General features: G+C 48.4%; 1 protein-coding gene across 16 annotated transcripts in view; it reads right to left on the bottom strand.

Moving 5' to 3' along the window:
* LOC101941679 (SRSF protein kinase 3-like) overlaps positions 1-26,907 on the bottom strand; it is a 76,156-nt gene that overhangs the window by 10,707 nt on the left and 38,542 nt on the right. For 14 of the 16 annotated variants that reach the window (XM_065552795.1, XM_065552794.1, XM_065552790.1 and 11 more), the window contains 3 exons: positions 9,513-9,599; positions 8,969-9,076; positions 3,749-3,911 (listed from right to left, as the gene is read on the bottom strand). In XM_065552795.1, coding sequence (XP_065408867.1) covers positions 3,749-3,911; positions 8,969-9,076; positions 9,513-9,599 — 358 coding nt within the window. Of the gene's footprint in view, positions 1-3,748; positions 3,912-8,968; positions 9,077-9,488; positions 9,600-12,624; positions 12,810-19,308; positions 26,077-26,907 lie in introns of those variants that run through there. The other 2 variants (XR_010589365.1, XM_065552804.1) reach the window with 2 other exon arrangements.

The raw sequence follows: 26,907 nt of genomic DNA, 5'->3' as shown, positions 1-26,907 counted from the left end.
TGTAGCTCCAAAGCTTGTCTCTCTCACCAACAGAAGTTGGTCCAATACAAGATATTACCTCACCCCTCTTGTCTCCAAACTAACAGGTGTATCATTCAACACAGATCATTCATGTATGTTTTTACCTTTATCTAATGCCTTTCAGCCTAAAGGATCCTACAGTGCTTTACAGAGAGGTGATTCCTCTTTACCCACTGCTGAAACTTCTATGTGCTTATCCAGTTAGATTGGCAAGAGGATTTTAGAAGAACAGCCTGTAATTGTCTGAAGCGGAGTGTTGGGGTCAGCACCAACTCAGAGGGAAGAGTGCCCCCTATTCAGTCGCTCACCCCACGATGCATCACAGTTCCCTTAGCACCAAGCCGGGGCACTGGGGCCAACAGTGACTCAGGAAAGAGCACTTCCTACTGAGTCCCTCAGATCACAGCGATAGCACTGGCTTTTCTCCTCTGACAACATCAGCAAGAGGAAATGTGACCCCTGCAGGGTACTGACCTCTGGCAGACAGAATCTGCTCTGAAAATTGAAAGGTACCAGCTACCTTTTGATTTTTATCTTGGAAATAGGGTGACCAGGTGTCACGATTTTATAGGGACAGTCCCGATTTTTGGGTCTTTTTCTTATCTGTGTACAGTACTATAAAATCCCTCCTGGCCAGAGACTCCAAAATCCTTTTCCCTGTAAAGGGTTAAGAAGCTCAGGTAACCTGGCTGGCATCTGACCAAAGGATCAATAAGGGGACAAGATACTTTCAAATCTTGGGGGAGTGGGGGGAGGAAGGCTTTTGTTTGTGTTCTTTGTTTGGGAGTGCGTTCGCTCTTGGGACTGAGAGGGACCAGACATCAATCCAGGTTCTCCACATCTTTCTAAACAAGTGTCTCCTATTTCAAACTTGTAAGTAAATAGCCAGGCAAGGCGTGTTAGTTTTCCTTTGTTTTCTCAACTTTTAAATGTACCTTTTACTAGAGTGTTTATCTTTGTTTGTTGTACTTTGAACCTAAGACTAGAGGGGAGTCCTCTGAGCTCTTTAAGTTTGATTACCCTGTAAGGTTAATTTCCATACTGATTTTACAGAGATGATTTTTACCTTTTTCTTTAATTAAAAGCCTTCTTTTTAAGAACCTGATTGATTTTTCCTTGTTTTAGATCCAAGGGGTTTGGATCTGTATTCACCAGGGAATTGGTGAAGGGTTCTCAAGGCTTCCCAGGGATGGGAATTCTGGGGATGGTGGCAGCGGACCAGAGCTAAGCTGGTAGTTAAGCTTAGAAGTTTTCATGCAGGCCCCCACATCTGTACCCTAAAGTTCAAAGTGGGGATACAGCCCTGACAGGCTCCTATTACCTCCCACCCCCGTCCTGATTTTTCACATTTGATATCTGGTCACCCTACTTGGAAAAGACATCCCTTTCCCTCAAATATCTTCCAGATTATGTTACTTTACAATGAAGTGCTTGTCAATATATGTCATGCACTATCATGCAAGCCTGATTCAAGCAAAAATCTGTCAGTAATTTAGTGTCACCATTCACCCCGAAACATTAGGTCTATGAAACAGCAGCACCAAGAGACAAGCTCTGACATAAAATGTGTTACATCTCCCAAATCATTCCTAAAAGGTGAGGAATATCTCTGGTGCAAAGACTCAGAATACAAGTGCTGGTGTTGTGTTTAAATTACAGAAAGGAAATAGCGTTCTCAGAATAAGAACCTAAATAGAACAGAATAGAAGGGAGTAGTTTAACACACTGAGAACATGAACTAGCTGTTCTCCTCTGAAGATTTCTTGTCAAATGTGACTGTCTGGACCACAAGTGAGGACTAGTTTGCAGTGATAGAGCTGTGTATATGTGTGGGCAGGACTAAAGGGCATCAGCAGATCTGTAGGAGGGAATGGGGGAAATGCTGCATGGCTGGATTGAGGGGCATCAACAGAGTCAGAATAGCAGGGGGAGCTGCGTGTCCATCTCATCATGATGTCCCCATGAATTGCATAGTTTTGAGGCTGCTGCTACCTTTCAGCAGATCAGATTTGTTTCCGTTCCTGTGCAAATACAATCCCCCTCTCTGATTCTGGTTGTCAGACATGGTTCTCAGATCTATGGTGATAAATTTAACTGGGCAAAGTGTGGCTGGATAGGAATTCCTACTTCGTAAATTTTGCTGGGACTAGTGGAAAGCAACTGGGCCTTGCTGGTGCCCCAGTGAGGCAAGGACATTTATTGGGATAACTGTACTCTCTAAAACACGAGAGCCTGTCCCAGCAGCTCTCGATGCCAGGACATTGAGCTTTGTGAACAGGAGTTTGATCTTGACTGTGGCTGTTAAACTGTCTTGGAGAAAACAGAAGTCACAAATGAGAATGTTTTATTTTAAAGTCACAGAAGCCAGTGCATAAAGCAAAAAACAAACAAACAAAAACCAAGGGAGGGTTTTATTTTCCAGTCTAGGCTCTTTATGAAGGCTGTTGGTCTGGCTGCACTGACTCCAGGCCGCACAGACTGCCCCAGGTGAAAGAGGACACAGGAAAGACATTAGCCCATTGAGTAATGTTGCATAGGTACTATCCACAACCAGAGGAAGCACTGAGATGAAGAGACCCTGAGAAGTCATTGCAATGCCTATATAAGCCTGAAGAAGAGCAGTAAACACAGGTCTCCTTTAAACATCAGATACTGGAGATGGGCCTTTGCATGGTTAAAACAAAGGACTTTGGGTTACAACTAGCATGAAAAGTGCTATACAAGGTGGAGCTGTATTGTACTGTAAGGCTCTGAGTAACTGCTCAGAAGCGATGGAAAGGCATCAGCAAATGCTCATAATTTTCCAGTTGTTCCTACATACAAACCCATCTGCAGCAGCATGTCTATACACAAACAGACCTAGACTGGGGTTTAAGTGGTTGGTATAGGAGACAGATGGGCTTACTCCTGGAAGCAAGAAATGGAAAAGGCCTACCAATACAGGGTCATCTAGGCCAATGGCCTCTCACCAGCCAATGCAGGAATTTATCCTACTGTATATTTACCCTTGGTATGAAGTCTCCATAGGCTGAGGTTGGGGTGCAGTAAGCAGGAATGTTCTTGTTCCTCGCAGGAATCCTAGCACCTGTGTGAGTCCCACTTAGAATCATAGAATATCAGGGTTGGAAGGGACCTCAGGAGGTCATCTAGTCCAACCCCCTGCTCAAAGCAGGACCAATTCCCAACTAAATCATCCCAGCCAGGGCTTTGTCAAGCCGGGCCTTAAAAACCTCTAAGGAAGGAGATTCCACCACCTCCCTAGGTAACCCATTCCAGTGCTTCACCACCCTCCTAGTGAAATAGTGTTTCCTAATATCCAACCTAGACCCCCCCCCCGCCACTGCAACTTGAGACCATTGCTCCTTGTTCTGTCATCTGCCACCACTGAGAACAGCCGAGCTCCATCCTCTTTGGAACCCCCCTTCAGGTAGTTGAAATCAGCTATCAAATCCCCCCTCATTCTTCTCTTCTGGAGACTGAACAATCCCAGTTCCCTCAGCCTCTCCTCATAAGTCATGTGCTCCAGCCCCCTAATCATTTTTGTGCCCTCCACTGGACTCTTTCCAATTTTTCCACATCCTTCTTGTAGTGTGGGGCCCAAAACTGGACACAGTACTCCAGATGAGGCCTCACCAATGCCGAATAGAGGGGAACGATCACATTCCTCGATCTGCTGGCAATGCACTTCCTGTACTAAACTCTGCAAATCTTTACCCTTTCTACCTACCTGGTTTCTTTAGGCCCAGATTTATACTTTGGCTCCAGGCAGCTGTGTCATGCAGAAGCTTCTGGAGACTCTCCTCATCCAACTGCAGCAAGATGTTCTCTGGCTTGATGTCTGTATGGATAATCCGACAATTTGTATGCAGGAACTGTAGCCCTGCCAGTACCTGTATGAACCAGAGACGGTGATTAACAATCAGGAATGCAGAAACCATTCCTAGGAGCAGCTTTAGATGATGTCACAAGAGAAAAAGAGTCCAAAATAATAGACTTGGTGTTTCACACATATTCTGATATTTATGAAGAATGAGACACAGATGACATTGAAAATTCTGTAGGAGGCCATCCTGTCGGAGAATTTCTGCTTCCACAATCCCTATATAGGGAATCCCATGCATCTGCTTGGAGTCAGCATCTGTGACAGGGTGCTGAGTGAGAAACACTTACTCAGCCCCTGCCACTCCAGCCCCAATCAAGGGGAATGGATTGGGACTGGGTGAATAGCCCTGTGTCTGCCTGGTAATAGGCATTATCTGCCAGCCTCATTAGCCATGGCTATAAAGGCTGGGAGGAAGCCAGAGGAAGGGGGGAAGAGAAAGGCCAAGCACAGAGGGAGGTGGGAGTCTTCTGGTCTGTTGCTGGCCAGGCCTGTACTTGGCAAAGTTGGCTGCGAAACCTGTACATAGGTGGAAAGTGGTGGCAGGAAAACAACTGTAAATAAAGAACACTGGTGTTGCATCAAGCTGAGGTGTTCCTGACTGATTGGAGAGGGCAACAGGGGCCTAAACCAAAGGGGCCCAGTGTGCACCTCGCTACACGTGGGGCCTTGTCCAGGATCTGAAGCCAGTGCAAGATCTTGGTGGCCAGAGATGGAGGGAACCCTGCAGTGACTAGCAAAGCAACAGGAGGAGATGCAGAAGGCACTGCAAGCCTTCCAGCAATCCCACCAGCTAGAGAGGCAGGCCTTATTCACCTGGCAGGCGGAGCAACAGAAAACTCCCCAGGAATTTATAAAGGAGCAGGCCAAAGTGCAGCAGCAGCAGCTCCTACAAAGGTGGGAAGTGAGGGCACCCGCACGACGGTGTTAGGCCTATGTAAGATGGGCCCTGCTGATGACCCGGACGCCTTTCTTTGTACCTTTCAGCAGGTAGCCATGGGTGCTGGATGGGATAGGGAAACCTGGGCCCTATAACTGTCTCCCTATCTGGCCAGCAAGGCTCAAGCCACCTATATGGCACTGAGCAACGACCAGGCCAAGGACTATGAGGTGGTGAAGGCAGCTGTCCTAGACCGCAAAGGGCTGTCAGCAGAGAAATACTGGCAGAAGTTTCAGTCTTACTTTACCTACCTTGACTGGCTAGAGGGGCATTATGGGAGCAAGTGGTGTGATACAACTAATGGTTTCATCATTGGACCTAGAAAGAATGGGGTAAAGTCTGAGCTACTTGGATTTAGCATAGTGAGAAATGGAGAACTCACACATTGCACTAGTACAATGAAAGTAGATTTTGGGGAACCAAGTAGCAAGGTGCAATGGAAGGAAGTATTACAATCCATTCGTAAGGAAGTGGCTGGGGACACTATAATTAAGGTGCAAAAGGATATAATTTGACCAGGAAAATTTAAGTAACAAGACACGGTTTTTCATGAACTGGCTCAGATTTGTGATCACTAATTATCATGCTGACCAACATCATCTCATTGTTTCTTGGTCTCTCTTGCCTCACCCACAACTGTTTGCTGCATCAACCTGTTGTCTGTAATCTTACACTTAGTCCCTGTCTCAAAAAGCTTATAATCTTTCTCTTTGTTGCAATATATACTCGTTCATTAGCCTGTTCGTTTATAAGCCGACCCCCGCAAAATGGTTAGGTAAAAACAGCAAAAACTGTATGACCCTTTCATAAGCCGACCCTATATTTCAGGGGTTGGAAAACTTTGGCTCCTGGCCCGTCAGGGTAAGCCGCTGGCGGGTTGGGATATTTTGTTTACCTGCGCCACTTCCCGCAGCTCCCATTGGCTGGGAAGGGCAAACTGCGGCCAGAGGGAGCTGAGGGGCTCCATGCCTGCAGATACTCCAGGTAAACAAAACGACAGTGTATTAGATATTCAATTCAATGATTCCATAGAGTTTAAAATCATCAAATTTTGGTGTAGACCCATTTATAAGCCGACCCCCGCTCTTTGATGCGTCACTTTTTTACCAAAAATATTCGGCTTATGAACACGTATATACGGTATATATGTTTTTACAGTACCTAGCACAAAGGAGCCTTGGCCTCTAGGTGCTACCACATTACAAATAAGTAGAAATAAAACCTGCAATGGTATTGGGGAGAGACCCAAACAAGAATATATAGAATTAGTTAAAGCGTGTAGGGAAAAGAGAAGGACAACGCTTCATCACTGTGGGAAAAAGATACCTTGTTATGGAGCACAGAGAGTCTGAAGAATCAAGAATTTAGGGACTTAACTGGTTGGGAAGAGAACATACTCTATACATGGAGAATAACTCACTAATGAACATTGATTAGGAAATGAAGATTTTAACAGACTCACTGATACTCACAAGACACTTTTGAGGTTTTAAATCCAAATTGTTTCTGAGTTAGCCAAATATAATATCAGTAGCAGCAGAATGGCTACTGAAAAGTCCTGTTTTACACTCTAAGTCATATGTTGACAGATTTTCTTAACACTTTCAAAATAAACCACTTCGTGGGCTGCACACCAAATGAGGAGAAATTTCAGCCTCAAAGATAATTTGTGGGGGGAAGAATACTTAACCCACTTCAAATGGAGGGAACAGAAGGAAAATGCCACATCAGCAGTCCCTAACTCTACGGTAATAAGAATTATTGTTTGCTTAGCACTTTACAGACAGGTATGAAAACAAAGGTTCCTGCCCCAAGCTCTTACAGTCTTAAGTAGACAAAAGATGGAGGATGGGATACAATGAGAAGCAACGTTTGAGTGAAGTTGAGCACACAGCTTGTTAGTTCCAAGATGTTCAGATTAATTTTCCCATGAGGGCAGGAGTTAATTCAGAGTAAGATGACCTGTTAATTCCCACCTGTAGAGGGTTTCAGATGCTATTTGAGAAACAGGCTAAAGGAGGAAGAGTCCACTTCATCTACACCAAGCCTCTGGAGGAGGCTTGGGGTGCTGGACTGCACACCCAATCTGCCCACTTGTCAAGATGTCGGAGGAACATCTTGACAAGTGGATCAGCAAAGAGCTGTTGAAAAACTCAGAGTTCTGAAAAAAGAAGAACAGGAGTACTTGTGGCACCTTAGAGACTAACAAATTTATTAGAGCATAAGTTTTCGTGGACTACAGCCCACTTCTTCGGATGCATATCTTATGCATCCGAAGAAGTGGGCTGTAGCCCACGAAAGCTTATGCTCTAATAAATTTGTTAGTCTCTAAGGTGCCACAAGTACTCCTGTTCTTCTTTTTGCGGATACAGACTAACACGGCTGCTACTCTGAAACCTGTCAGAGTTCTGAGATGTACCATGTGATTATAACAGAACTTTGAGATCTCCGTTAGCCTTTTCCATTCCCTAGCAGCTCATGGACACTGTGTAAGAAATGCTGTTTCTGGCATGTTTGTTTAAGTAAAATGTCAAGACTATGCAGTGGATGGAGAAAGATTGTGGTTCCGATCAGAGCATGAATGAAAACATCATTCAGCCATGGCACTTGCTGCAGCTCAGGCCTCTGGTCATGTTGCGTGGAAGGAAAGAGAGAGAGCTATGAAGCAAAGTGCTAGAAATTTGTAATACCATGAAGAAAGCTATATAGACAAACGTCACAGCCAAACTGGAGCCAACTCAAGACTGTTTAACTAAGTAGTCTGCCTGTGTATCTTGCTTTCAGTGCTGGCTATGACTGCACACTGAAGCCAGCTTGTCAACAGCAGATTTTTTAATTGTGGAGGGAGGGAGGAAAAAAAGAATTTTCCATGATGTTGTCAAAGCTACCGCAGCCGGATGGAGGTTCTTATGTCAACAGACAGTATGGATGACAGGCAGATTTGTTTCATGTGTCCCTGTGGGCAGCAGATTAATTTTCAAGAGTTGCTCAGTGAAGTAACACTCCATAATACTGACTATTCTGAGCTGAACCAACTTTCTAAATATGTCATTTTGCAACTTGTAACCTCAACAATATCAGTAGTGAATTTCCCAGGCACAGGTCTACAAAAGGCCACTGAAATCTGAACAAGCAGCTCTTTTAAAATTCCAGTAACATTAGGGGCTAGGCTAGGCAACCCAAAGGTCACGTAAGGACATTGATGACTCTTTCACCGTATGCATTTTAAGATTAGGTACTGCCACACAATTCAGTTTAAAACATATACTTGTATTTCCTGTTAGCTATCAGCTTTGTAGTTATTTCATCATTTTGGTATTTTTTGTTAACTAATTTGGTAATATCTTTAAAATATATTGGATTTTTATTGACTTTTCATAGCAAAAAGTCCTGATGCGTTTGACAAATAAATCTAGACAGAGCTTACTTCTGCCACTGAAGTGCAGGCACCTCTGGAGCAAGAGGAGGAGGTTGTTTCGTAGTGCACAGTAACAGCACACATCAGTTTAATACATAAAGTAAAGAAGTGCCTCAGTAGTGCCTCAGAGTCTGTTTCTGCAACCTGATGCTGCTTAGTTTAGGAGATCTGGCAGGTTGATATGGCTTTATTGGGTTTGAAGAATAGCAAATGGTCCAGATATCCCAAGAGATGAGACCCAGGCACAGCTTTTGCTCTATTTGTTCTTTCTTGGATTTGTCACATTTTTATTTTTTGCTTTCTTTCATGAAGGGACAACTGGCCAGTATTTCCTTGTAATAAGTTTACCCCTTTGATCTGTTCCTCTGTAGATTTATTTTAATCACACTGGAATAAACTGCAGAAAAACCCATCCAGTATATAGCTAGCTATTCCAGTCCTCTTCACTGGAAGATAAAAACACACTAGCCTAAGAGGTGTAAGTGAGAGGGCAGATGTGTAATTGAGTAGGGAAATGATCTCCATCTCACAGGAACTGTATTTAAAGTTGGGACAAAACCACATTTGGATTTTATGCTTTAGTAAAATAATCCTGAGTGTTCTAAAAGATTCCTCCACTGCACACCCAATCTGCCCAGCTATCCTCTCTACCCCGCAGGCCTCGCCCGCCCCTCCGTGTCCTCACCCTTCCAGTGCTCTGAGCTCTTACCTGCTGTAAGGCTTTTTTCACAAAGGGCAAGGGGAGACCCTGGGTTCCATGGCTCCTCATCAGACATCGCAGAGAAGGGCCCAGCAACTCAAACACCAAGCATACATGTAGGAAAGTCAGGGATTCACTGAGAGAGAGAGAGAATGCTATCCCCATTCACTTTGATGTTAACTAGACAAGCCACAGACACCCCTCGCTCCCAGCCACCATTCTATGCCCCACTCCCCAGGCCGGCCCCTTGCTCCCACTCCCAGCCACCATCCTATGCCCCCCAGACTAGCCCCTGCTCTCAGCTGCCATCCTACCCCCCATTCGCCAGTCCTTCACTCCCACTCCCCGCCGCCATCCACACCCCCATCCCCCAGTCCAGCCCCTTTCTCCCACTCCCAGCTGCCATTCTACATACCCCAGGCTGGCCCCTTGCTCCCAATTCCAGGCCCGCCCCTCTGACAGGGACACATCCAGTCTTTTCAACAGCATAGCATTCTGTCTGGCTAATGGCATTGCAAACAGAGAAAGCCACTATTCTTAGCTGAAGGATATGAAAGCCATTTGCTCCAATCATTTTAAAGTCATCTAAACAATGGACAATATTCTCCCCTGCCAGGTCCTTCTTCTTCATGCTGCTCACCTGAGAGTGGTCAAAAAAACCTCTTATTTAGTGGAATACATGTATTGGATCTCGCACTCTGCATTTTACCCTGCCATCCACCACCATAATATCTGAGCCTCTTCCATGTAAAAATCAATAGCAAGGTCCCTAGTGGATTCTATAGTAAGTCTCTCCACTTTTTGGGGCTAATAGTTCTGCTTGGGGTATTTTGTTAGTGGATGGTTCTTAATTTGGATGCTTTCATGTATGTTTTATTGGTGAAACCCACCAATGAGGGAATTGAACAAACCCAACTCCAATTACATTAGCGGAGTCCGATCCCCTATGGTGAATTCCCTCACAATTATCCAGCCATATCCCAGGTGAAGGGTAGACACAATTCCCCATAAATAGCCTAGTTATGTCTGATCAGCTCAGATATTTCCTGACAATCCCACTCTGGGGGTAATTGCCACCACTAAACCCATCACATCTGACTCCCTTCCAAGGGTATTTCCCACATATATGGAAAGGTTGTTCTTCCACATGGCCACAGCTTATCATGCTCATCAGAATTGTCTCATTGTTTCCTTGTGCACCCCCATCCAATTGTTCTCTCTTGGCTTCTGTTTATATTGTAAGCTCGTTGGGGCAGGGGCCATCTCTTTGCTGTTTGTTTGTACAGCACCTAGCACAACAAGGATGAGATCTAGACACTACTGCAGTGCAGGTAACAAATAACAACAATGGTATCACTTTGAGAACCTGAAGATTAGAATTTTTGGCCCATCATCTGATATAACAAATTCTATTGGCCAGTGAAAAATATGTCAGCATGTTGGCATGTTTCCTTTTAGAGTAGCAGCCGTGTTAGTCTGTATCCGCAAAAAGAAGAACAGGAGGACTTGTGGCACCTTAGAGACTAACAAATTTATAAATTTGTTAGTCTCTAAGGTGCCACAAGTCCTCCTGTTCTTCTTTTTGTTTCCTTTTAGAAACTTATAGCTCCCTTAAATAATTTATTGTAATTAGGACTGTCAAGAGATTAAAAGAATTAATCGCAATTAATCGTGCAATTAAAAAGATTAATCGTGATTAATTGCACTGTTAAACAACAATAGAATACCATTTAATTTGTTGATATTTTCTACATTTTCAAATATATTGATTTCAATTACAACACAGAATACAAAGTCTACAGTAGCTCACTTTATATTTATTTTTGATTACAAGTATTCGCACTGTAAACAAAAATAGTATTTTTCAATTCACCTAATACAAGTACTGAAGTGCAAGCTCTTTATCATGAAAGTTGAACTTACAAATGTAGAATTATGTACAAAAAAATCTGCATTCAAAAATAAAACAATGTAAAACTTTAGAGCCTACAAGTCCAATCAATCCTACTTCTTGTTCAGCCAATCGCTAAGACAAACAAGTTTGTTTACATTTGCAGAAGATAATGCTGCCTGCTTCTTGTTTACAATATCACCTGAAAGTGAGAGCAGGCATTTGCATGAAGAGGCATATGAATCTTTAGCGCATCTGGCATGTAAATATCTTGTGACGCCAGCTACAACAGTGCCATGCGAACGCCTGTTCTCACTTTCAGGTGACATTGTAATTAAGAAGTGGGCAGCATTATCTCCCGTAAATGTAAACAAATATGTTTCTCTTAGCGATTGACTGAACAAGAAGTAGGACTGAGTGGACTTGGTAGGCTCTAAAGTTTTACATTGTTTTGTTTTTGAGTGCAGTTATGTAACAAAAACCCCTACATTTGTAAGTTGCATTTCCATGATAAAGAGATTGCACTACAGTACTTGTATGAGGTGAATTGAAAAATACTATTTCTTTATATAATTTTTATTACAAATATTTGCATTGTAAAAATTATAAAAGTGAGCACTTTGTATTCTGTGTTGTAATTGAAATTGATATATTTTAAAATGTAGAAAAACATCACAAATATTTAATACATTTCAATTGGTATTCTATATTTTAACAGTGCAATTAATCGCAATTAATTTTTTTGAGTTAATTGCGTGAGTTTACTGTGATTAATTGACAGCCCTACTTGTAATATCACTCAGGCCTAGTACTGGAGAATTGTGGTCTGCTACGCTGCTAAATAGAAAGGATTTCCAACAAAACTATTTCTAAATTAAGATTAAGACCAGGTCTACAAACAAAGTTATACCGATATTCCTAAAGGGGTGATTTTATACCAATATAATTAAGTTGTTGCAACTTTGTGGGTGGACTCATATCACTATAAACCTGTCTTATATCAGTTTAACTTGGGCTGGTAAATTAACAGGCCCAAACTAAATCAATACCATAAAGTCCAGACACAAAGTTGCACTGGTTTAACTAAACCAATTTAAATTAACTGGTGCAAGTTCTGTATGTAGACAAGTCCTAAGATTTGTCACCACCACCACAGACCTAAAAGTTCAGGTCATCTTCAGGAACAATTAGTGACATCACTAATAGGTACAACTAATGGATGAGAAGCATGAGCACACAAGGAAACTCAGGCTACATGCTTAGTGCCTCGTTACACTTTTTGCTGCATTATGTACTTTTTGCAAAAGTTATAACTTATTTGCATTGCCATAGTGCCTAGGAGACCTTTGTGTTAGGTACTGTACAAACACAGAATCCCTTCCTCCCCCCCCCCCCCCCCCCGAGCTTTTCATTTAAAGACAATGACCCAGATCTTCCATTTAGGCACCTAAATACCTTTGAGGATCTGGAGCAATGTTTCCACCTTTTCCTGTTGCAAAGGTGGAGATCCCCCACCCTGAGGTGCTCCCTCGGTTTGTTATTGGATGTCTAGAGCAGCTTGCGGGAATGAGGCCAGAGTGGAACAGCTCAGCTCACCCTGTGAATACTGAGAGTAAGGACTATGGGATGGAGGAAGAGGAAGCAGCAGGAGGAGAACAACCACCAAGATACTCAACAACTCAGGATAATGAGTGTTATAGTGCAGTGAGAGATGGTCTCTGTTTCCTGCAGCAGAAAGGGAGAGGGGCTCCCAGCGTAAAAGATGGTTACTTACTGGGATTGTAACTTGTTCTTTGAGACATGGGTGCAGACGTATTTTCCATTCAGGTGACTCGCAAGCAGTTCTCCTAGGAGGTGGGGCTCACAATCTGCCTAAGCAGTGACTGCAGGATTGCCTTCCCAAAGTCTGCATCAGATCGAGATGCAGTAAAAGTAGGTATAGATGACCAGGTAGCAGCCCTGCAAATGTCCAATATTGAAATATCACTGAGGAATCCTATTGCCCTTGCTAGGGCCCTCGTCAAATGAGCTCACAATCTCTGTGAGAGCATGGTCTGAGCTACTTCAGATGCTAGTGTAATGCAAGAATTTATCAATTTGGAAATGGTTTTCACAGAGACCACCTGACCCCCCTCCTTCGATCCACAGAGGAAATAAACAAATGAGGTGATGCTCGAAAAGGTTTAGTTCTATCTAGGTAGAATGGCAAGCGTCGCCTCATATCCAACATCTAAAGACACTGTTCATTTGTGTTGGAGTCCAGTTTAGGAAAGAACTCTAGAAAATAAATCATTTGGTTAAGGGGAAACTGAGAAACTACTTTTGATAAAAAAATTTGGCTGCTGCCCCAGGGCCACACTGTCCTTGAAAAACTGTGTATGGGGGCTGTGCCATTAAGGCCTGCAGTTTGCATAATGCCGTTACAGCCATAAGGAAACCTATCTTCTGGCACAGCTGGGCCTCGAAAGGAGGACCCATGAGGGGAGCCAGGACAGTATTAACGTCCCACAAGGGAACCCGCTCTTTCACAGGTGGGTAGAGACTAGGGTGACCAGACAGCAAATGTGAAAAATCAGGACAGGGGTGGGGGTAATAGGAGCCTATATAAGAAAAAGACCCAAAAATTGGGGCTGTCCCTATAAAATCGGGACATCTGGTCACCCTAGTAGAAACAAATGATCCCTTAGAAACCTAACCACCATGGGGTTCAAGAAAAGTGGCTGATCTCAAATAGGCAGATGAAATGGCAAGATTTGAAATGAACCCACAATGAACTGAGTGAGAGACCAGAAGACTCAAGGTGCAATAGGTATGCCAAAATGTCCTGAATACAGGCAAGCATCATCTGGCTTCCCCGAGCAAGCGACCAAGCTGAAAAACACTTCCACTTGGTTACCCTAGTAGAGGTTTTCCTGCTGTTAAGCCACAGCAATGCAACACATTCCAAACATCCTTTCTCCTCATCTAGCCATGCAGCATCCACTTCATGAGATGAAGAGGGTGACTGCTGGATGCAAAACTTGATCATAGTGCTGAGTCAGCAGATCGGGATGAAGAGGCAGTGATATGGGAGGTCAAACCGATAGACCAGTAGGTCGAAGAGCCAACATTGCCTGAGCCAAGCTATAGCAATGAGAATAAGTTCGGTATGATTCAAGTTTAGTGTGAGAATGACCTCTGGGATTAGAGAGAAGGCGTACCTCAAAGCAGACCCCTGCATTTGAGGTGGAAGGTGTCACGTAGGGAATCTGTACTGAGACCAACTTGAGAGCAAAATTGGTGTCACTCCTTGTTGTCTCTCATCACAAACAGATTGATAGTTGGAATGCCCCATTCTGCAAAAATGGACTCAGCACCCTCAACTTCAGAGACTACATGTGATTGTGGGAGAAATTCCTGCTGAGGTGATCAGCCAAGTGAGTCTGGACCTCAGGTAAGTGAGCTGCTGTGGGAACAATGCTCTCCATGATGCAGAACTGTCGTAACTTTATTGCTTCCTGACACAGCTGGTTGGAGGAGGTTCCTCCCTGCTTGTTCATATAGTATTGCGGTGGTAGCGTTAGTGAGTATATGAGCCAGTGTGCCCCATGTGTGATCCCGAAAAGCTTGGCAGGCATTGTAAGTGGCCCAGAGCTCCAGGATGTTGATTTGGAGGGAAACTTTCTGTTTTGACCACAAGCCAAGAACTTTTAACACCGCTGGATGTGCTCCCCAACCTACTGAGGTGGCATTGGTGACTACAGTCCTGGCTGGGGGAGGACGCACAAAGGGACCACCCTGGCATATGTTGTTCTGAACTGTCCAGTACCAATAGGATCTTCAGAGGAACTCAGACAAACCTGTCCAAAGAATGACAAGTTAGGCGATAGACCAATTTCAACCACACCTGAAGAGGGCGAAGGTGCAGTCTTGTATGCTGGATGATGTAAGTACATGCAGCCTTATGACCTAGTAACTTCAGGCATACATGGACCATAGCTGAAGGTTGAGATTGTAGTGCCAGACAGAGATGCTGAATTGTTTGAAATCATTCATTCAGCAGAAACTCTCAAGTTCGTAGAATCTAATAGGGCCCCAAAGAAAATGATCTTTTGAGTTGGTGCTACCATTGACTTCTTTTTGTTCAATATCATTCCCAGATGACTGAAGAGACATGAGAATGGCCATAGTGGGTCAAACTAATGGTCCATCTAGCCCTGTATCCTGTCTTCAGATAGTGGCCAATGCCAGATGCTTCCCAGGGAATGAACAGAACAGGGCAATTATCTAGTGATCCATCCCTTGTCATCCAGTCCAATCATCTGGCAGTCAGAGGTTTAGGGACATGCACAGTATGGGGTGCATCCCTGCAGGGCTGGTGCTTCCACTAGGCGACCCTAGGCGGTCACCTGGGGCGGCATTTTGCCGCCCTTGGCGGAAATTTGGCGGCGGGGGGGGGGGGATCCTTCTGCTCCGGATCTTCAGTGGAAATTCGGCGGCGGGTCCTTCACTCGCTCCGGGACCTGCCGCCAAAGTGCCCCGAAGACACAGAGCGGAAGGACCCCTGCCGCCGAAGACCGCAGGCCCCCTGAATGCTCAGAGGAGGAGCGCTGCCACCTAGGGCGGTAAAAACCCTGGCACCGCTCCTGCATCCCTGATTATCTTGGCTGATAGCCACTGATGGACCTATCCTCCATGAACGTATCTAATTCTTTTTATAACCCAGTTATACTTTTGGCATTCACAACATCGCCCCGGCAATGAATTCCACAGGTTGATTTTATGTTGTGTGAAGAAGTACTTCCATGTTAGTTTTAAACCTGCTACCTATTATTTCATCAGGTACCCCAGTTCATGTGTTATGTGAATTAGTAAACAACACTTCCTTGTTCACTTTCTCCACACCAGTCCCGATTTTATAGACCTCTTTCATATCCCCCTCAGTCATTTCTTTTACAAGCTGAACAGTCCAGGTCTTTTTAATCTCTCCTCATATGGAAGTTGGTCCATACCCCTGATAATTTTTGTTGCTCTTCTTTGTACTTTTTCCAATTCTAACGTATCTTTTTTGAGATGTTGCGAACTGTACTCAGTATTCAGGGTATGGACGTACCATGAATTTATATAGCAGCATTATTATATTTTCTGTCTTATTATCTATCCCTTTCTTAATGGTTCCTAACATTCTATTAGATGTAGTGTGAATTGGGAGAACACATGTTCTCTGAACTTATCTCTCACTAATCTATAGTTGAGGTACAGGAAAATATTAATTCTTCTTTTTCTGAGGTATGCTGACACTACAGTCAGTCATGTATTTTAAAAAAATACAAGGTGCTGAAATGAAGCACAGTGTACTGATAGTGTTACCCCACCATACCATGCCTCAGAAATCTCCTGTGGCTCAGGAAAATCGCCATATGGAAATAAGCATCCTGAAGGTTCAGGGTAGCAAATCAGTCATTGTGGTTCAATGCAGGAAGGATAGTTGCTAGGGTGACCATATGGATTCCTACATATCTAGTGTATTTGCTGAGGCTGCGGAGGTCAATAATAGGTCTCGTCCCTCCTTTGAATTTGGGGACCAGGAAATACCAGGAAAAGAACCCCTTTTTCTGATGCTGTAGAGAAACCTCCTCTATAGCTCCATGTGCAAGCAGGCTCTGGACCTGCTGCAGGAGTAGTGACTCATGAGAGGGGTCCCTGCAGAGGGATGGAGTAGAGGGCAACGGCCGATCACTTGGTACTTAGGACCCCTTTGTCTACGGTAACCCTATCCCAAGCACTATACAAGTGAGACAGCCTGTCTCTGAACTAGAAGACGTAGATGGAGAGGTCAAAACTAGAATGCTGCCCTGGACAGGCCAGTCAAACTAGAGGCTTGCTGGACACTGGAGGAGGATGACTATCTGTCTGGTGGAAATTCCACCCAGAAGACCTCTTCCTCTGCGATCTTATGACCCTTCCTGGAAAAATCTTCTGTTTCTCAGAAAAGGATGAATGGCAGCAAAAATGCTGTGAGTAGTAGTGCTACTGCCTCCCCTAGCGGTGCCTCTTTGTGGCTGGGGTATAAATATCCAAGGAATGCAAAGTAGCCCAGGAGTGCTTAAACAAATGTCAAGGTTGTCAATTTCTGAAAACAAAAATGACCATCAAGATAAGTCTTCTATGATCCGTTGAGCATCACAAGCTATGCTGGAGTTCTGCAATGACACGGCCTTCCTCATGGTCACAGCTGATGCCATAATTCCAACCGAAGCATCTGCCACGTCCAGAGATGACTGCAACGAAGTCTTGGCCTCCAGAGGGGCATCTGTATCAAAAGCCCTAAATTCCTCCTGGGAGGCTTTTTGTCAACTTCTCTGTGAATCTGGACATAGCATCCCAATTAAGAAAGTCATAGCTGGATAATAGAACCTGCTGATTTCCAGTGCTCATCTGTGTTGATGAAGTCATATACATTTTCCTCCCAATCAAGTCTAACCTCTCAGACTCACAAGTCCACTCCAAAGGCTAGGATCTCCCCTACTGTGATCTCTCGTTTACTCTATCATCACAAGAGAGTTAGGAGTTGGAAGAGAGTAAAAACACTTGAAGTCCTGTATGGGGACATTATACCACTTTTCACACCGCTTAGCTGCAGGCGGTAACAACGCTGGGGTATTCCCAAGGGACCTAGCGGGCTCCAAAAGAATTTCATTTATTGAGAGAGCCATTCTCCCCAGAGCTGAGGACTGGAGGATATCCAGCAACTCATGCCTGTTCTTTTGCCTGTATTCAGCCTGGATCTCCAAGGTGGAAGCTGTATGCCTGAGAAGGTCCTGGTATGACAAAGTCCTCAGGCACCAGTGAGGAAGAATCCAGCATTGCAGAGTCACCCAGAGGAGAAGAAGAAGAGTGCAGGGCCAATGGAGACTGTTGGGGATGGGGGCAGCTCCTACATAAGAGGTTCAGTCTGGGCTAGCTCAAGAAGAATAACCTCTGACTGCACTTGCAATAGAAGTGGCTCATGGATAGAAACTGCTGCTTGGAATTACTGATCTTTGATGCCGTCCAGGTCAAGAGCAGGATCTCCCAGACCAAGGCACCCCAGGGTTCCGTGGAGGCCACTGGAACAACAAGGGTAAGGCATTGGCAGCCCATAGGTTGTAGCCCAGGATCCCTATTCCTACTGCAAGAATTGTCCTGATCTTGGTACCACTGGTGATCCAAGGATCAAGAACAGTGCTTCACAGGTGAGGGGGAAGTAGAAGTAGTCATCCCCACACCAGAACTTGAGGAGTCCTGGGAGTCATCTGGTGGGAATGGAGCATCCCACCCCTGAGTGATCAAACAAACTATCAGAACCAAACATGAAGAAATTGTTGGTGTCGAGGATGCATGAGTGGTTGGCACCAGGAAAGGCATCACCCTTGTAGCTGGCACAGGAGCACATGAGGGAGCTGGAAACAAGTCAGTACTGAATCCAATGAAGGGGTCTGTAGCAAGGACAGCATCGGTGCTGAAGACAGCATCCATGTCAATATGCCCCTCACTACCACAAAGAATGATGGCTGCAACTCTGCTGTCCAAGTCCTGGAGAGTGCAGAATGCTGCAGCCAACCCCACCAGACAGCGCCAACAGTGCAGCAGAAGACAACGATGTAGAAGGCACAGCAACTGACAGCCCCTGAACTGTAGGGGAATCAGGAATGGAAAGGCAGAGCAGGTCTGACGCTGCCCAATATGCCAATGGTATGGAGATGGTTGAAGGAAAAGGCCAGGCAGGGACCATCAAATCGTGGAAGTAAATGCATGGCTATGCAAGTGGTGTGAGCAAGAGGGCTTTGGCTTCTTTGACAACAAGCTGATTTTCCAGGAATGAGGATTACTGTGCTAGGATGAGCTCCATCTACCAAATACTGGGAAGAGCGTCTTTGGACATTGTCTGGCTAACTTGATAAGGAGAGCTTTAAACTAGGTCTTAGGGGAATGGTGACAAAAATACAGGCGATGCACATCTAGGCTCAAGTAACAAAGAAAAGGGGAAGCGGCTAATTTCAGCAGAAGGATCTAGAAATCACAACTGCATTAAAAGAAGAACAGGAGGACTTGTGGCACCTTAGAGACTAACAAATTTATTAGAGCATAAGCTTTCGTGGACTACAGCCCACTTCTTCGGATGCATATAGAATGGAACATATATATATCTCCTCAATATATGTTCCATTCTATATGCATCCGAAGAAGTGGGCTGTAGTCCACGAAAGCTTATGCTCTAATAAATTTGTTAGTCTCTAAGGTGCCACAAGTCCTCCTGTTCTTCTTTTTGCGGATACAGACTAACACGGCTGCTACTCTGAAACTGCATTAAAAAGGAAAAAAGAAAAGCAACAGGGCAATCCGCAAAATATCTTTGATGCCTGTTTACAAATGCAAGGAGTATGGACAACAATCAGGATGAACTGGAAGTCATGGTGTGACAGCGTCGGTAGCTCACCGTTGTGGCGCCTCCCCCTGGCCGCTTCAGGGAATTAGGGTTGCGCCAGTAGAGCGTCCTCTTTGGGTGGCGTTCCGCCTGTCGTCTCGCCTCTGTGGGGTGCACGGACTTGCGTTGCTCCCGACGTCGGCGTCCTCTTCCGGAGCACTGCCCTCCGACAGTGTCCCTTTGTCCAATCACACCCCCTTCCGGGGGTGGGGGTAAACAACAGCCCCACACCTTCAAGTCCAATCCTCACGGTCTAGGATTTGGTGTGGTTCTGACCGGCCGCTCCCTGCGGCCTGTGGCTGTGCGTGGCACAGCAAACAAAGGGGGAAAAGGGGGGGGGGGGGGGGGACTCAGGCCCACCCACTACTCTGAGTCCCGGTCCAGAGGCCCTCGTGTGACAGTCTCACTGTCCTCCTTCTCCTTCCTCCTCTGACTATCCCTCTGGACCGCTTCCCCAACAGCCCTTCGCTACGCTAGGCCTCCTCCTCCCAGGCCTGCCGCCTAGCAGGCTATGGAGTAGGGCCGTCTCCCACTCGCTCAGGCTGGCCTGCACTGCGCTGTCCGTGGTGCTGGACTCCCAGCTCTGGAGACAGACCTTCCCCTCTGAAGGCCTGGGACAGACTGACTGCTCCTGCTCTGGGCAGCCTTTTATATGGCTACGCCGGGCTCTGATTGGCTGGCTCCAATCTGCACTCTGATTGGCTCCCAGTAAGCCCTCTCCTGATTGGTTGGGCGGCTGCGCAGGCGCCTAGACCTGCTGCAGCCTACCCTCTCTGAGTGTGGGCAATCGCCCCACCACACACCCTCCCCCTTAAGAACCTTCCCGGGGGGGGGATATCCTAATCGGCCTAATGTTCAGGAGCTCGGAACTTAGCCTTTATCCCACAGTGGCTCGGCTTACCGGCTCACAGTCCAGAAACATAGCCCTTGTCGCGGGACCCCATGGCCTACTGGCCCCCAAAGTCACGGAAATTAGTCTTTGCTACCAGGCAACCCGGCTTATCCGCCGCCTCAGCGGGGGGATCCCACCGAAACACGCTGAGGCTTACCAGGTCCGACGTACCAGCCTGTCGATTCCCTGAAGCTGCCTCCTATCCGTTCAGCTGCCGGAGTGTCCCACGGGTCCCCTGATTCTCCACGGGTCTCGTGGTCCACCGCCTCGGCTGGTCCTCCCCACAGCGAGGCTCCCTCTCGATCTGGAGAAGTCACAGTCCCCGGCGGTTCCAGGAGTGTGTGCTGGTCCTCCACCGGGGCTTCCCGCAAGGGTTCTTCTCCCACGACCGTCTGCCTAGGCTGGGGTATGCTCCCTCTTTTCACGCTCTCCGTGCATTTGGGACACACCCCGTACGACCGTGACGGATCCTCTGCCGTCAGGGCTGACTGTCTAGGACCTCGGCAGTTGGATGGGGGCTTGGCTGCCCCCTCGCAGACCACCCCCTTCGCTACAGATCCCCCTCCCTGATCCGATTCTTCGCCCTCCTCCCCTAGCCTGGAGAAGAAATCGGCATTAGTATGGGCCTTACCCGGTCGGTGGAGCACCTGGAAGTCGTAAGGCTGAAGGGCGAGGTACCACCGCATAATTCTAGCATTCGTGTCTTTCATGCTGTGGATCCATCGCAAAGGGGCGTGATCTGTGATTAACTTAAAACTATTCCCTAGCAGATAGTAACGGAGGGCGTCGATAGCCCACCGCACTGCCAGGGCCTCTTTCTCTATTGTTGAGAAGTGTCTTTCTCGAGGGAACAGCTTCCGACTCAAATACAGTACTGGGTGTTCCTCCCCGTCTACTTCCTGGGAGAGTACTGCACCTAGGCCGACTTCTGAAGCGTCTGTTTGTAGAATAAACTCCTTCGTGAAGTCGGGGTGCCGTAGTACTGGTTCTTGAGTGAGCCGTTCCTTGAGCGTGTTAAAGGCTCGCTCGCACTGCGTAGTCCACTGTACCTGTCGAGGCTGGGAGTTCTTCGTTAGGTCTGACAGGGGGGCGGCTATAGAAGCAAAGTCTGGTACGAAACGACGATAGTACCCAGCTAATCCCAAGAACTGACGCACTTGTTTCTTCGTCGTGGGGGTGGGTACATCTCTGAGGGCTTGTACCTTGCTAATCAGGGGTGTTAGTTTCCCCCCTCCTACCGTGTATCCCAGGTAGGTCACTTCTTCTTGGCCTAAGTGACATTTCGCCGGGTTAGCTGTCAGGCCGGCCGCTCTGAGGGCTTGTAGCACTGCTGCCAGGTGGTGTAAATGGCTCTCCCAGTCAAGGCTATAAACCACGATATCGTCGATGTACGCCGCCGCGTATTGGTCGTGGGGCTGGAGGACCTTGTTCATCAGACGTTGGAACGTGGCTGCTGCTCCGTGCAAGCCGAACGGCATGGTTACGAACTGGAAGAGGCCGAAGGGCGTAGGGAAGGCCGTCTTCGCTCGGGAGTTTGGCGTCAGTGGGATCTGCCAATATCCTTTAGTTAAATCTAAAGTTGACAGGTACTTGGCTCCTCCGAGGCGCTCTAACAGTTCATCCACTCTCGGCATTGGATAGGCATCAAAACGAGAGATAGCGTTGACCTTTCTGAAGTCGATGCAAAACCGGGTCGCCCCATCTGGTTTCGGTACTAAGACGATAGGGCTTCGCCACTCACTCGTCGATTCTTCTACCACTCCCATCTCCAACATAGTCTCCACCTCCCGTCGGACGGTGTCCCACATTTTCTTGGGTAACGGTCGATGGTTGTCCGTCACTCTCTTCCCGGGGTCTGTGGCAATATGATGACTCATTAGGGTCGTCCGGCCTGGGCGGGCCGATAATACATCTGAGAACTTCTCCACCGTCTGTTGCAGTTGTCCTCTCTGTCTGGGGTTGAGGCCTGACCCCACCACAGCCGGTCCGGGGTCGGGAAGATCTCCTGCTAGGGGTCCAAGTTCTGACTCTGGGGTGGACGGGCCGATGAACATGGCTTCCCGGGTCTTCCAGGCCTTTAGGAGATTAATATGGTAAATACGGGTCTCTTTACGTCGACCAGGTAGTCTGACCTCGTAATCGACTGGTCCCACTCGTCGGATCACTTCGTAGGGACCCTGCCATTTGGCCAGGAGCTTCGACTCGGAAGAGGGCAGTAACAGCAACACCCTATCGCCTGGGGCGAACTTCCTCCCTCTAGTCCTTCGATTATAGAGGCGCTCCTGACCTGTCTGGGCCCGTTCCAGGTTTTCACGGGCGAAGGCCCCTAACGTTTGGAGTCGCTCCCGGAGCTGTAGCACGTATTGTGTGGTCCCAAGGACCCGTGTTTCCTGTGCTTCCCACTCCTCCTTCAGGAGGTCCAGTATCCCTCTGGGCTGCCTGCCGTATAGGAGCTCGAAGGGCGAGAACCCCGTCGAGGCCTGTGGTACCTCTCTTATTGCGAACAACAGGGCCGGCAACAAGGTGTCCCAATGTGAGGGGTCCTCCTCCACAAACTTCCGCAACATGGCTTTTAGTGTACCGTTGAACCGCTCTACCAAGCCGTCGGTCTGCGGGTGGTACACCGATGTCCGGAGGGTCCGGATATGGAGGAGGCGACATAGCTCAGCTATTAACTTGGAGGACACATTGGTGCCCTGGTCTGTCAATATTTCACCGGGTATCCCCACCCGGGCGAAAATCTTTACCAGTTCACCCGCAATGGTCGGTGCCGTCGCTGTCTTTAGGGGAACGGCTTCGGGATAGCGTGTGGCGTAGTCCACGACTACTAGTATAAAGCGGTTCCCTGTCTTGCTTCGTTCAAGGGGGCCGACAAGGTCCATCCCGATCCGTTCAAAGGGTACCCCCACGACTGGCATGGGTACCAGGGGTGCAGGAGCTACCCCTTTCGGTCCGGCTCGCTGGCATTCTGGGCACGAGGCGCAAAAGTCTGCCACTTCCCGGTGGATGCCTGGCCAGAAAAACCGGCGGGCCACCCTCTGTAGGGTCTTCTCGCGTCCCAGGTGTCCAGCCCAAGGGTTCGCGTGGGCTAAGTGGAGGAGGCCGGCTCGCAGTCTCCGGGGGACTAACAGCTGACGGAACGTCTCCCGGGTCTGGGGTTCTTGCGCTATTCGGTACAGGCGATCCTGCCATACCTCAAAGCGGGGGCCCTGCGGAATCCGTTGCGTCCCGTCCCCCTCCATGACAGGGTTGTTAGCTTGTTCCCAGGCTCGGCTTAGGGTTGGGTCTTCCCGTTGCTCCCGTAAGAAGTCCCCATCACGCTCTAACTCTGCCTGGGCGTCCTCCACCGAACGGGGTCTGTCTCCTGGACAATTCGTAGGGGTCTCTGCCGCCGAGGAGGTCCCCTCACCGGGGTCATCCCTTAGCCTGCTCCCAAGCAGCCCCGTTCCCGGTGCTATAGTCCGGTCTGGTCGGGGCTTGGGTGGCTGATATCTTAGGAGGACCTCTCCGAAGCCGGGCCAATCTCGTCCCAACACCACCGGGTAGGCCAGCCTAGGGGCCACTCCTACTCGGAGACCCTCCTCTCGGCCGCCTACTCCCATCTTAACCCAGGCTGTGGGATACTGGCGGATGTCTCCATGCACGCACTGCAGGTAGATCGGGGGCCCCGAAAGATTGAGGTTCGGGACCAGCCCCTCTCGTATGAGGGTCTGACTACACCCTGAATCTACGAGGGCATTGGTGGGATTCCCTTCAACCTGGACTGGGACAATCAACTTTCTTACCCCGTTCTTCCGTGCCCGTTGTCCGGCCATCCAGGCCTGCCCATAGCTGCAGTCCATAAAAGGGCAATCTCGCCGGAAATGTCCCTCTTGACCGCAGCCCCAGCACCTCTCTCGGGTTTCGGCCGGGCTTGGGCCTCCTCCGGGGGGGCCTGTTCGCTCCGGGGGCTGTTGCTCCTTTCGAGTCGCCACCGGCAATAACTTGGGTCGGGGTTCAGGGTTGGGAGGTCTCGGGTGCCGATGGCTGTTGCCTGCCAGTGGCCTAGAGGCTCCCGTCCCACGAGGGTTCCCCTTCTCTGCGCCGCCCTTGCGACCAAGGCTCTCGGCTGCTCGGGGTGGCGCCTCTGCCCCCTCGGCCGACAAGTAGTCCTCCATTAAGGCCACTGCTGCGGAGAGGGTGGCCGGTCGGTGCCGTCGCACCCAGGCCCTCCCTCCCGGGGGTAGGATCTGGGTGAACTGCTCTAAGGCCACGAGCTCCGCCACCTGGGGTCCCGTCAGGCCCTCGGGGTTCAACCACCTCCAGCAGTGGTCCCGGATGCGTTGGGCTACGGCGCGGGGTCGGGCCCCCGGAGGATATTGTTCCTTACGAAGACGTTGTCGGTAGGTCTCTGGGCTAATGCCGGTGTGGTCTAGGATGGCCGCTTTGACTCGGGCGTACTCGAGCGCTTCCCGGGGGTCGAGGCTCCGATATGCGGCCTGAGCCTGCCCCGTCAAATAAGGGGCTAGTAACGTGGCCCAATGTTCTGAGGGCCACCGGGCAGCAGTCGCCACCCGCTCAAATGTGACCAGATAGGCCTCTGGGTCATCCTCGGGCCCCATCTTGGTGAGGCGTATCGGTAGGGCCCCTGAGGTATCCCCCAGTCCGGTTCCCATGGGGGCGGCAGGGGTGCCTCCTGCCGGCCGTAACAGTGCGGCCATCTGTTGCACCAAATGTTCCTGCTGCACCCGCTGCTGGGTGGCCAACTCTCGGAGGAGCTGCTGCTGATTCTCTTGGTGCTGAGTCATCAGCAGCTGCTGCTGAGTGGTCATCTGCTGCAGCATTTGCACCTGCTGCTGGTGCTGCTGGGCCGACTGCTCTTGTTGCTTCTCTAGCAGCCATTTTAATAGCTTCTCAGCTTCCATGTTGGGGTTCAGCGGGTTACTCCCGGTTCAATCCCCTCACTCTGGACCCCTTTGGTGGGTCCGGGTCCGCACCCACAATCCGGGTCGACCGTCTGTCTGCGCAAGACACTGCTCTGGGCAATAGTCCGCAGTCTTGGCGCTGGCCCCTCGTATCAGGGACGGACCGCTATACCCGCATTCTCCACCACGTGTGACAGCGTCGGTAGCTCACCGTTGTGGCGCCTCCCCCTGGCCGCTTCAGGGAATTAGGGTTGCGCCAGTAGAGCGTCCTCTTTGGGTGGCGTTCCGCCTGTCGTCTCGCCTCTGTGGGGTGCACGGACTTGCGTTGCTCCCGACGTCGGCGTCCTCTTCCGGAGCACTGCCCTCCGACAGTGTCCCTTTGTCCAATCACACCCCCTTCCGGGGGTGGGGGTAAACAACAGCCCCACACCTTCAAGTCCAATCCTCACGGTCTAGGATTTGGTGTGGTTCTGACCGGCCGCTCCCTGCGGCCTGTGGCTGTGCGTGGCACAGCAAACAAAGGGGGAAAAGGGGGGGGGGGGGGACTCAGGCCCACCCACTACTCTGAGTCCCGGTCCAGAGGCCCTCGTGTGACAGTCTCACTGTCCTCCTTCTCCTTCCTCCTCTGACTATCCCTCTGGACCGCTTCCCCAACAGCCCTTCGCTACGCTAGGCCTCCTCCTCCCAGGCCTGCCGCCTAGCAGGCTATGGAGTAGGGCCGTCTCCCACTCGCTCAGGCTGGCCTGCACTGCGCTGTCCGTGGTGCTGGACTCCCAGCTCTGGAGACAGACCTTCCCCTCTGAAGGCCTGGGACAGACTGACTGCTCCTGCTCTGGGCAGCCTTTTATATGGCTACGCCGGGCTCTGATTGGCTGGCTCCAATCTGCACTCTGATTGGCTCCCAGTAAGCCCTCTCCTGATTGGTTGGGCGGCTGCGCAGGCGCCTAGACCTGCTGCAGCCTACCCTCTCTGAGTGTGGGCAATCGCCCCACCACACATGGTATATGAAGAAAATTATGACTTAATTGGCATCACAGAGACTTGATGGGACAACTTGCACAATTGGCGTACCAGCATTGAGGGCTATTGTTTGTTCCAAAAGGATAGGTATGGGAAAAAAGGAGGTGGCGTTGTGCTGTACGTCAAGAATGTATACACTAGTTCTCAGATCCAAGGGGACATGAGCAACAGACCCACTGAGAGTTTCTGGGTGAGGAGAACAAGGGAAAAGAACAGTAGCAATGTTATAGTGAGGGTCCATTATAGACCACCAAATCAGGAAGAGGAAGTGGATGAGTCATTCTACAAGTAGATAAGATTAGCTAACTCACATGAGCTAGTAGTAATGGGGGATTTTAACTTCCCTGATATCTGCTAGAAGACTATTGCAGCAAAACATAATACGTCCTTCAAATTCTTAGCGTGTGTAGGGGACAGCTTTCTGATTCAGAAAGTTGAGGAAACAACTAGGGGGTCTCCATTTTGGATCTGGTTTTGACCAACAGGGATGAATTAGTTGAGAACATGAAGGTGGTTGGGAACTTGGGAGAAAGTGATCATGATCTGATAAAATGCAAGATTCTATGGAAAGGAGGATGTGAGAACAGCAAAACAAGGACACTGGACCTCAGAGTTGAAATCTGCCTTTGACTCAGAGAAATAATAGGCAAGGTCACCTGGAAAGACCAATTAGGAAGAAAAGAAGTCAAAGGGGGCTGGCAGTTCTTAAAAGATGTAATACTAGAGGCTCAACATCTTGCAGAGGAAACACAAGAAAAGCCACAGGAGGCCAATGTGATTGCACAAGGAGCTTTG

This window comes from Chrysemys picta, chromosome 7 (assembly GCF_011386835.1).
Source record: "Chrysemys picta bellii isolate R12L10 chromosome 7, ASM1138683v2, whole genome shotgun sequence".
Taxonomy (NCBI): Eukaryota; Metazoa; Chordata; order Testudines; family Emydidae; genus Chrysemys; species Chrysemys picta.
The sequence above is the reverse complement of the archived record's forward strand: the minus strand, read 5'-3'. Positions and strand labels throughout refer to the sequence as shown.